Source organism: Cottoperca gobio, chromosome 15, assembly GCF_900634415.1.
Source record: "Cottoperca gobio chromosome 15, fCotGob3.1, whole genome shotgun sequence".
Taxonomy (NCBI): Eukaryota; Metazoa; Chordata; class Actinopteri; order Perciformes; family Bovichtidae; genus Cottoperca; species Cottoperca gobio.
The window spans coordinates 13,804,733-13,815,257 of record NC_041369.1 but is presented as its reverse complement, the minus strand read 5'-3'; the positions used below and the strand labels follow the sequence as shown (position 1 = coordinate 13,815,257).

Here is a 10,525-nt window from a genome sequence, read left to right as displayed (position 1 = left end):
AACTCAAGTCCAATCGCTAGCTTTCAACCTGACTTCCCTGTAGCAGACTGAGATGAATCAGCTGATTGACAAGGATAGCTGAATAAGGAAAATGTGGAAAGCACACAAGCTGTCTTTTATAGTAAATTATGATTAAGATGCATCAAGAAATTAGTAGAGCACCTTACAGTTTTTAGTATTATCTTTAGTTTATTTGTTATTACATGAAAACCACTGGAAGAGGTACACATATTTAACTTAACATTCCTGTTTTTATACTGACCCATGAAGGATATTAGATAATAGATAGAATTAGGCTACATGTCTACTGTCAGTGGATTTCTTTGAGGTAGCAAAAAAGAGAAACAAACTTCAAACTTGGAAATAGTCAAACTCATGTTTCGTGAGATCCTATTGCACCTCCTAGTGGTAACTTCAGTCACTGTTTATCATTTTGATTAGTCAGCAATGATTAGATCACAGTGAGATGTTATATTTATGTCTGGACAGTAATAAGGAGCTATAGATATGATGTTTTTTCCAACAGCTCTTCTTCAGGACATTGAAACTTGTTATTTTGACTTTATTTTGCTTTTGCTATAAAACTTTTATGCATAATTCTGATAATGCAGTGTAAGAAAACCAATATATGCAAGTTCAGGGGTCTTAGACATACTGTATTTGCTCATTTTCTGACCAGAATAAAATTGGTTTTAAATTGGATGTTTTTCCTCACAACTGCAGTCTGATGTAACAGAGGAAATGTGGGATTCTGTGTGTGAAACCTGTGGGAAAAGTGGTGCTGAGAAACAGTTCTGAGCCATTTGAGCAATCATCAGAAACTTCATGACCCACACTCGGAAGGAATGTTTGTTTTACTTCGCAGTGTGCGCCCGCTGCTCTAAAGATGCAATGTTCGTAAAGAGTGTCTCACATTGGATTTGCCTTCTAACTCCCTCGTAAACATTATGTTTTAGTGCGGTAAAAAATACAGGTGACGAATGACAGAGGTGTTGCAAATTTTTCTAGTTCATGAATCAGTGCCCAAGAATCAGTCAGACAACCTCCCTTTCCCTCTAACTTTCTCAGACCTTGTGAAAACACTCTCAACATCTTGGCTGTAGATTGGCAGAGTTAAGGAAGTGGTGGTATTTTCAAGGCTCTATAAATAGCTATCATCATATCCCACCACTGGCTGCCAGTGCCCTCGTGAACACTGTGCCCATTCAGACATATTGTGTGGGCAACAGCTGCTGTAACCTTGTTAGGAAACTATAAACTGGAGAGTGTCGGGCAAACTACACGGCCTGCACGCCTGAAACACTGTGCCCATTCATGCCTCACACAGACAGGAAATGTCAATCTCAGAATCCTGCTTAGATCTTTAAGGCATCCCTTGTTTGATTTATTTCTGCTCATTTACTTGTTCTGTCAGTCTCCATCTGTTTTCACATCTTTCCCTCTCCTTTGTAGTGGAATGTGCATCTCAGCATTTTCTGATCAAGGTGTGGTTAACAGCGCGCTGCTGAGTGCATGTGTCTGTGTTTTCATGTTTGATGTGCGTACATGTAGCCTCACAAACGAAGCAGGAGACGAGGGCTGTTAGCAGGGGGAAAAGGAGGCAGACACAGGGCTCTTCCATTCCCAATCCAATCCCAGTCCTTCCTAAAGTTATTTCAAGAGATTTGGTACAAAACCCACAGTCCTTGTGAGCAAAAAAGCTTTCTGAAGTTAAGTTGAGGCTAATATGAGGAACACGCTTCCCTTGTGTTTCTACAGACAGAGTTTCATTGCTGAGGGATAGTCACAAAAAGAGGAAGTCTTGTACAAAAAAGCCGTTAGCTTTGGAAAGCACCTTCTTCATTTGACTAAGACGACTGAAGTGTCATTTTAGCTTTGGTATAAATTAATTAAGAAAGCTTTTTTGCACTCTGTGGATTTTGTCCCCCACCACTTTGGAATCACTTAAGGAGCAGATCTAGACTTGAAAAAAGAGACAAACCTTCCCTTTAAGATCAGGAGTCTTTTCTTTTTTTGTCTTGTGAATAATAAAAAAAATTGTGTTTCGTGTTTCGTTGTTTTTGACAATCAAATTTGTTCTTTTTATGATAATGATAAATCTCAAAGCAACAAAGTGGTGCATACTTTTAGAGATTTGTGTTGTTTACCAGCTCCATTGATGCTTTTCTGCAGCAAACATCGTGTTCTGTATACCACTATGTTGGGAGCAAAGAAGCAAGAACAACATGCATTTTTAATTACAAGGCACAAAAGACATTCCTACCATTTCTCTATGATTATCTCGCCAATCATTTAATTATCGCCATGAGTCACATTATTATGCATTTGGACTTCAGAACTCACATTTAGATTTTCTGGCAGCTAACTTTGTATCAGATTTTCGTGAATTGACATCAGTCCATGGCAACAGTGTGCATGATGCGGTGCTTTAAGGGAGGGCCAGAGGAACCATTTGGAGGGGTTATGACGACTACTTGACGGGCAGTTGCTTGCAGATGGGTGGGAATGCACATACAGGAAATGTCTCTTTGGTTGAGTAGTCAAAAGAAATATTGCACAGTTGGCACTCCAGAGAAGCGCCTGGCTCTTTATGTCCTTATACCAAGTTGTCTGGGTTTTGTTTACTGTCTTTGTAGCTGGAACAACAACCTCACTTTTGCAGTGTCCTTATAATTATGTCAGGAGGTTGTATAGGTTTCCAAATTTGTGTTATTACCTGTGTTTACACAACTTTCTTGTTTGGACATGTTTGTGAATTCAATTCAAAATAGGCTCGCACACAACACTGACAAATCTGAACAGATGTGACGTCTGTAAACTGTGGGTTGTGTAATAATACGGAGCCTGTTAATGTGATAAGCTCAAAAAGACTTTTAGGGTAAATGTGGAGAATCCTTTTCAGGCCTGAAATGTCAGCATATGTTATAGTTGTGTCATCCAAATTTTAAATGATTCACCACGGTTGCTTTCATTATCAAATGGAATCGCTGGATTCAGGTACTTTGTTTATGCAGCACACAGAGCTTTTTGTGTACTTTCTCCATTTGGTTGTATACAGCAGTGTGTTTCCGCAGGCGCAGACACGTGTACAGGACAACACTTCTGTGGAAATCTCAGAGGGGGAGAGAGTGGGTGGGACTCCTTTCCTCCTTTAGAAGTGCTAGATTTATATCCTGCAGATGGTTAACTTTAACCCTTCCACTCCTGTAACCCTAACCACAGATGTCACCTTGCACTCAACACACGTATGTTTCTGTTGTCATTGCATAGAAAGGCTGTTGACTCAGAGAATGATATACTGTACAAACTGAATAAAATACCCAAATAAAATAAACAATTAAATAATTGTACAGTTTCTCTTGTCGCAGTTTGATCTTTCTCTTTATATGGTCACTTTGCCTCTGAAATGTAGGCACTACATAAGTCAAGGCTACTTGTATAACCCAGGTAATAGCAGACATTTTCGGCAAGCAAGCAAAAGATGTAAAAGTATTGTAAAACTGCTGCTTGTATATTCTAATCTCTGCATTTTTGTTGTCTTTGTTTTGATTCTTGATTGTGAATCTGGAGCTGTGACAATGCAACATTTGATGGGGAAGCAAAATTTGCAAAAAAGGAAAAGCGTGTTTATGTGTGAATGCTGTGCAGCCTTTTACACCATATATACTAATAATGTAGGCCCCATGCCAGCAACAACAAGTATAAACACATAAACACTGTCAGAGATACACAACTGCTCACACATTGTAATGGTACTTTTCCTGCTGACTGCAAAGACACCCAAACAGAGTTGTCACAGTGTGTCTTTGGCTGCTGTTTAATCAGTTTGTCTGCAACATGTTTTTAAAAACTGCACGCCGACTGAAATAGACGAGACATTGAATCATCGTCCGCTGCTTGGCTTCATTTTCATTGGCTGAACGTCAGTCCACCTCCAGAACCCCAACAGACTGTTCCGGTAAGAACAAGCCTCTTCCCACATTATTACACACACACACACACACACACACACACACACACACACACACACACACAATGTTGCCAAATGTAGGATAACTCTCATGCAACACACACATGCACATATTCTCTCTATCATACAGCACATGCATATTCATTGTCAGTGTGTGTGTGTGTGTGTGTGTGTGTGTGTGTGCACGTGTGAGTGACTCTCTCATTGTCACAGATAACTCGAAGGATCTATGTCTTTCATGTGGTCAAGAAGCATATAAATGATCCCTGCTGATTGGCCAAGGCTTTCATCTCCCAACAGGAAGTTCCTAAGGGCTTCCGTCACTCGTCCCTCTAAATCTGTGTTCAATTTGAGCGAAAAAGCCACCAAAAGCACAACACGCGGTGTTTTTTCTCTAAATTGAACTCAAAGTACTCAAACAAAATTAGCAAAGCATTTTACGGTTTTCCTCGAGCAGTTTGTTTAAACACTTCTACGTACTAATACATGATCATAACCAAAGAAACATATCACCGGCTCTCACTTACTGGTCTTTATTCTTTGGCTTTACATAATGAACACTTATGGAATATTTTTGTTCAGCATACACATTGTAGCACCAATCACATCCATATTGTTGGGTTGTTGTTGACACAACCGTGTTGAGTATACAGCATTCTGACAGAAGGCACTGATGAACCTGTTTGTAACGTTTGAATCAGACAAGAAAGTGTTTTTAGTCCGTACTGCTAACTGTTCAGTATAGTTTGCTGTCATAAAAAAAACACATAAAAATATATACTTTAAAAAAAGGTGATGAGAAAAATCCTTTTTGAAAACAAATCCTATGAGAGGTTTTGGATGGACAGTTACTCAGTACCAACCCAAATCTACAAATGTATGTTAAGGTCATTGTATTGTAAGCACTGAATATACTGATACCCCACTATAAGTAGCACCTACAGGAATACAATGATTCTTTATGAGGGAAAATTACATTAATTTAGAAGATGGAGGCATGGTCTTACCTACAACTGGGAGACACATGTCACAATGCTTCAGACCTCCTAACACATTTCCAATCAGACTCTGTACCAGGAGCTGCTTGGGTATTTTCATGCCAGCAACCATTAAATACATGGACAGAGAGATTTTGGGATGATTCTGCCTCACCACCGAAGTGGAAAGTTTGGAGAAGGACACAATAGAGACAAACCTGTGATTAGAGTAGCTGTTGATTTAAATTACAGTGAAGTTAACTATTCCTCATCTTGTTGTGGATACCCCCTGAAGGACCCATTCCCTCTCCCTGTTGCAATAAGCCCCCTTCGTCTCATCAGATGACTGTTTGTTCTCCTCGACACTTCCTGCACGCTCCATAAACAACTGACAGAAGGTAAGCCAGGCAGCACAGGCAGGCGAACACGGCGGCTGTCACGTAGACCTTGTACAGACAGAGGAGCTTGTACTGCTCCAAGTTGCAGTACGAGTTGCGATCCGTCTTGTAGATCAAGACACCTATGGCCGGCAGGTAGAGCACGGCGGCGGCCACGTCGTGCGCCAGGTTGGTGGACAACCAGCGCTCCCCTCCCAGCAGCGGGACCAGGTCCTGCTTGTCTAGCAGGGTGAGGAAGAAAAGGGCGAGGGTGAGCAGCCAGAAGAGGACTGCAACGAACAGGACGAAGTGGATGGATCCCTCGTATTTGTTTGCGGCGATGGTAACCCACAGCCCGGCTCCGAACAAAATCTGCAGGATCCGGATGATTCCCAAAAAACTTTTAAGGAACTTTAGGATATTCTTCCTCACCTGCAGCTGGGGAGGTTGGGGTGGCATCTCTCTCATCCTCCGGTCACTCTCGGTCCCTTTTTCCCGAACAGGGCGGGTGCTTTCTGCCAGCTGCCAACAGCTGGGGAAAATATGGACAAAAAGTGCAAATAAGGTGGTGGAAGGCCGGGTTTGCGGTCTGACAATGAAGCCAAATGTGGACAAGTTTAGGTATTAAAAAGGAACTCTCTATTCTTTCCACGGCCCCGGGGTTTTGAAATGAAAAACCCTTTTGTATGTTTCGTCTTTTCCGTTTCCTCTGTTGAATGTAGCGTCTGTGTTGGGGGGCTGGGAGATGGAGAGGGGGCGGCCTGTAATTCAAATCCTGCTCCTCCTCTGCTGGACTGTTGGATCCATCCATGTCATGTCCGCTCATCTGCTCGTGCAGGCTATTTCCTTATGGTGTAGTTTCCCCCGGGGTTTGTGACCTTTTCTCCTCCCATCTTTCAGAGAAGAGAGGCTTTATGAGAGGGACGTATGACGAACTGTTAATGTGTACAGAGACAGCAAGACAGAGATATCACACACATATATACTGTACACACACACACACACGTATATATATATATATATATATATATATATATATATATATATATATATATATATATATATATATATATATATATATATATATATATATTCAAAATATCTTAATTTATTATCAGCATATACGTAGTCTAGATTTTTGTTTTTATTTCACAAGCATGTAGGCAATATTTTCTTTAACTAAAACATACATGTACATAGCCTATATTTCTTGCTTTAGTTTAAGAAGCAATAATATAATATAGCCTAATATAATATAATATTACATAAGATAGGCCTAATACAATATATATGTTCTTATTCCACTGGAAGTAGTCTATAACACAACAAAGAAACGGTGTATTTAGGAGCCCGTTCGTCATTCTGTTTTGTTTCTGCGCAGGATGCTCACATGTTCGGTTACTTCCCTCTCACATAATTGACAGACTCTTTTCGTGCCAACCAGCACCATTGACGTCAATGGATTTCAGCAAACACACCCTACGTGGCCGATAGGCGGGGCCAACCTCACTCCCCTCCTCATCCAAACGCGTGATTGGTCGAAACAAAGCTGTTCGGAGGAAGGATAAGAGGATCTCTCTACTCTCATTGGTCTTTTGACGACATTGATTTGTGAGTGACGTTCGGCTCAAGGACAGAACTTGCAGGTGAAGAACGGACAAACAGACTGTCCTGCTACATTTCAGCCATTGTGGAAGCTTTCATTGAAGAGGAACAGCGATGCAGAGGGAGATGCTGTAGGAGCAAAGCTCACCGATATCAGGTCATCTCCGGGTAAGCACAAATCCTTTCATTTTTCACATGACTCTCATGGGATTCATGTTTACTGCCTTTTACCCACAGCCTAATGAAACCCAGCACAGGCAGTACAGTAAGTTGTTAAGCCACTGTACCGCATTTCATTCTGTACTGCATTCATACTGTTTCTTTCAGTGACTTTCTTTGTGTGTGCAAGTGATATAGTTATTAGTATATGTGCACCGACCAGTGTGTTTGTTTTGCAGTATTTACAGTAGACTGTCCAGACACTCTTGGGAGGGAAATAAGAAAAGCCTGTGGTGTATGGTTAATGTTAAACTACTTCAACTAACTAGTTCTGTGTTACTGTGTAACTGTTGGTCTGTGTAGAGCTGCATAACATATGAGGGGAATCACAGGCTTGTCCTCACATAACCCGCTTACTGTTTTTAGTAAGTTTAATACTGGAGATTTGCACAGGACAATTTAAATTATGGCTCATAAGTTGTTTGTCATTCCGTGTATTGTTTTCATTTTCTATTTCCATATAGATATATACGGAAAAAATATGAAATAAACAGGACTAAATAGTAGAAGGTAGCCTAATCAATGTAGTAAATAATCAACAGGTCTCTTAGCTGGTCACTTGCTCTTTTGCACTTTTATATCAAATTAGATTTTACTGTTGTGGATTGACTATTTCTTATTTGACTGTATTGTTTACTCTGTCTTAATGTGATCAAGTCGGTTTTGTTATGATTATGTTGTGGTCTTATTGTCTATGTTATCCTCATGTCCGGAGCACCGTACAAATTAATTTCCTTGTATTTAATAATACAGTTGATCTAAATCTCAATATGTAATAAGGAAAGTAATATAAATGTTGAAAAATGTTTAACTAAAAGAGAATGTGATTCCCGACTTTACTGAATAGTAAGTTTGACAACATTATTTCAACTCTGTGTGTTCATCAGAGGAGTTTTCATCTACGTAAACTCCATAATCTGCAGTCAAACGATCTGGAGAACCTTTTACTTAAGATTGTTTTGTGAAGCTGAAAGAAAGTTGTTTTACCTACATGATCATGATTTTGGTCACTCAGCTGACCTGTAAGTGTCCAAATCTAAATCATACGTGAGAAAAGAGAGATACAGTTGCCATCAGTAGTTTGAAAGCACAGCCTGTCACTCACTTCCTGAAGTAGGATTAAAGAGTCAAAGCAGAAGACTCGCAGCTGAGTGGTTTAAGTTGTTACAGCTGTCTTTAAGTGTTGCGGCGCCGTCTGTGCTCATCTTGTCTTTTGTTCTGTTGTTTTTTCAGGCGTCTTTCCCTTTGCAAACACATCCCTCTTACTGACTTCTCCACAGAGTAGAGCCAGTGTATGCCACCTTTTCCTGTGTTTCTCCGGATGGATACCCGTCCCGGCTCCCCTCCTTCCTCCATGGTGGCAGGCCCTTCCTCGCTGTGGCGGCTGGCTGATAGGAGGAATAGGAAGTCTGGCTCAGCGAACATTTTCAGCAACGTGAATCTGTGGCAACTCCAGAGACTATTCAGGGCAGCGGGGGATCAGGATGCGGAGCAGAGGGCTCAGCTGGTTTGGGGCCAAGGAGATGAGGCTGAACTGGCTCAGGCACTGATAGGACTGAGGGCCCGAAGTCTCACAAGAGGGCTGAGGGCTAACGGGAGACAGGCACTGGGCTCACACTGGCTGCGAGCATTCAATCACCTCAGGTAGAAAAACTGCTGACCTCATAGTTTCATATACATTAGAGCTGCAACTATTATATTCTTTGTCGAGTTTATTTTCTCGATGCAATCAATTAGTTGTTCGGTATGTATAATGTTTTGTCCATAGCTCAAAAATATTCTGTTTATTGTCATAGAGGAATAAAGAAATCAGAACATTTTCACATTTAGCTAAATAGTTTAATTAGTTATTTGACAACTAATTGATTAATTTTTGCAGCTCCAATATACATCCACAACATTAATCGTGGTGACTTTTTAATAATGTGGCATCCATATTGTTTTCAACAACACTATTTATGCTGTTCAGGATCGGGGAGAACTCACCAAGCAGCCAGGGGAAGGATCCCGTGGAGGAGAGCGATTCTGAGGCAGGAGCACACAACAGTCCAGAGCCACGCAGACACTCCTCCGTAGGGACAACAGGAAGAGGAACAGGGGCCACAGTGGCACTAAATGAGAGCCAGGGCCCTGCAGGGACTTCTGAGAGACACGTTAGAAGCAGCTCAGGACTGAGGAGAGGAGAGAACAACACAGAGCGATACCTCCACAGAATACTTCACTGACTTCACCGAAGCCTCTGAACTGACTTTTAGTTTGTACGTGTGAGCGTCTGCCAGCACTTCAGTGTCACAGCTGGCTCGTCCCTCCTGAATACTGTTCACAGTACCGGAGCTAGGCTTGAATTAACTTCTGGGAAAAACAACAAGTGAAACTGTATTGCAGGTTGAAAGATAACAATATTTTCTCATAATACCATAATGTCTGGTCTTTACTGGCGCTGATCAGCAGTATTCTGACACTGCACTGTGACTTGTTACAGAGACCTCCACCTGAAAACTGAAGGCTCACGCTAACTATGCATACTGATCATTAAGGACAGTGTTGTGACTTTTAAGTAGTTTTGTAGTTCAAGTAGTGAACAAGTTGGTAATTATGATCACTGTAAGGCAAATACGTCACTTTAGAAATCTTAAAGTACTGATATTGTAATATATGGCTGCATTGTGGATGAACTTTTCAACCGTTTTAGCCACTACTGTGGTATGTTACACAACATTATAAATGGGTTAGAGTGCAATGGGAGCAATGTTAGGTGTCATGAGATGTAAAAATGCATTTCCATATTCTGCACATTTAGAGATCAGGTGGACAACTCTGTCTGGGGACCAAACATAAAAAATGTTCCTTCACTGAACGGGGGAAACTTGCAAAAGTAATGTTCTCATATTAATATGTTCATGGTCACAGTGTGAAAGCCCACTTTGCCTATGTCACCAACCTTATCAGATTGCTGGAAACTTGAAGCTTTTTGATAATACTGTTTGTTGTGTCATTTTTAGATTTATGGTAATAAAGAAGTGAGTCTTCGCATCGTTTGTCTTGTTTTTCTTAAATACAACACAGTGACCATTTGTAACCAGTAAACATTTTCAGAAAGTAATGAAAATGCTTCAGCATATGTTTACCGAGATGGCTTTAAATTGTTTTAAAGTTTTTTTTAAATTAATATATATATATATAAAACTAAACTTATAATATAAGTACATCAAATTAAATGTATTTATATAGCCCAATATCACAAATTATACATTTGTCTCAGTGTGCTTTACAGACTGTACAGGTTACGACACCCTCTGTCCTTAGACCCTCGCATCGCACAAGGAAAAACTTCCTAAAAGAAACCCCACAGTTAAAGGGGGAAAATGGAAGAAACC

General features: G+C 40.6%; 2 protein-coding genes across 2 annotated transcripts; one reads left to right on the top strand and one right to left on the bottom strand.

The window, feature by feature from the left end:
- Positions 1–4,487: 4,487 nt before the first annotated feature.
- marveld1 (MARVEL domain containing 1) lies at positions 4,488–6,200 on the bottom strand. Its single transcript, XM_029449993.1, has one exon. The coding sequence runs from the start codon at positions 5,790–5,792 to the stop codon at positions 5,286–5,288; it is 507 nt and encodes a 168-aa protein (XP_029305853.1). The 5' UTR covers positions 5,793–6,200; the 3' UTR covers positions 4,488–5,285.
- Positions 6,201–6,889: 689 nt separating this feature from the next.
- On the top strand, positions 6,890–10,181 carry LOC115019692 (arginine vasopressin-induced protein 1). The gene is made up of 3 exons (XM_029449178.1): positions 6,890–7,097; positions 8,382–8,792; positions 9,118–10,181. The coding sequence occupies exons 2-3, from the start codon at positions 8,443–8,445 to the stop codon at positions 9,371–9,373; spliced, it is 606 nt and encodes a 201-aa protein (XP_029305038.1). The 5' UTR covers positions 6,890–7,097; positions 8,382–8,442; the 3' UTR covers positions 9,374–10,181.
- The last annotated feature ends 344 nt before the right edge of the window (positions 10,182–10,525 follow it).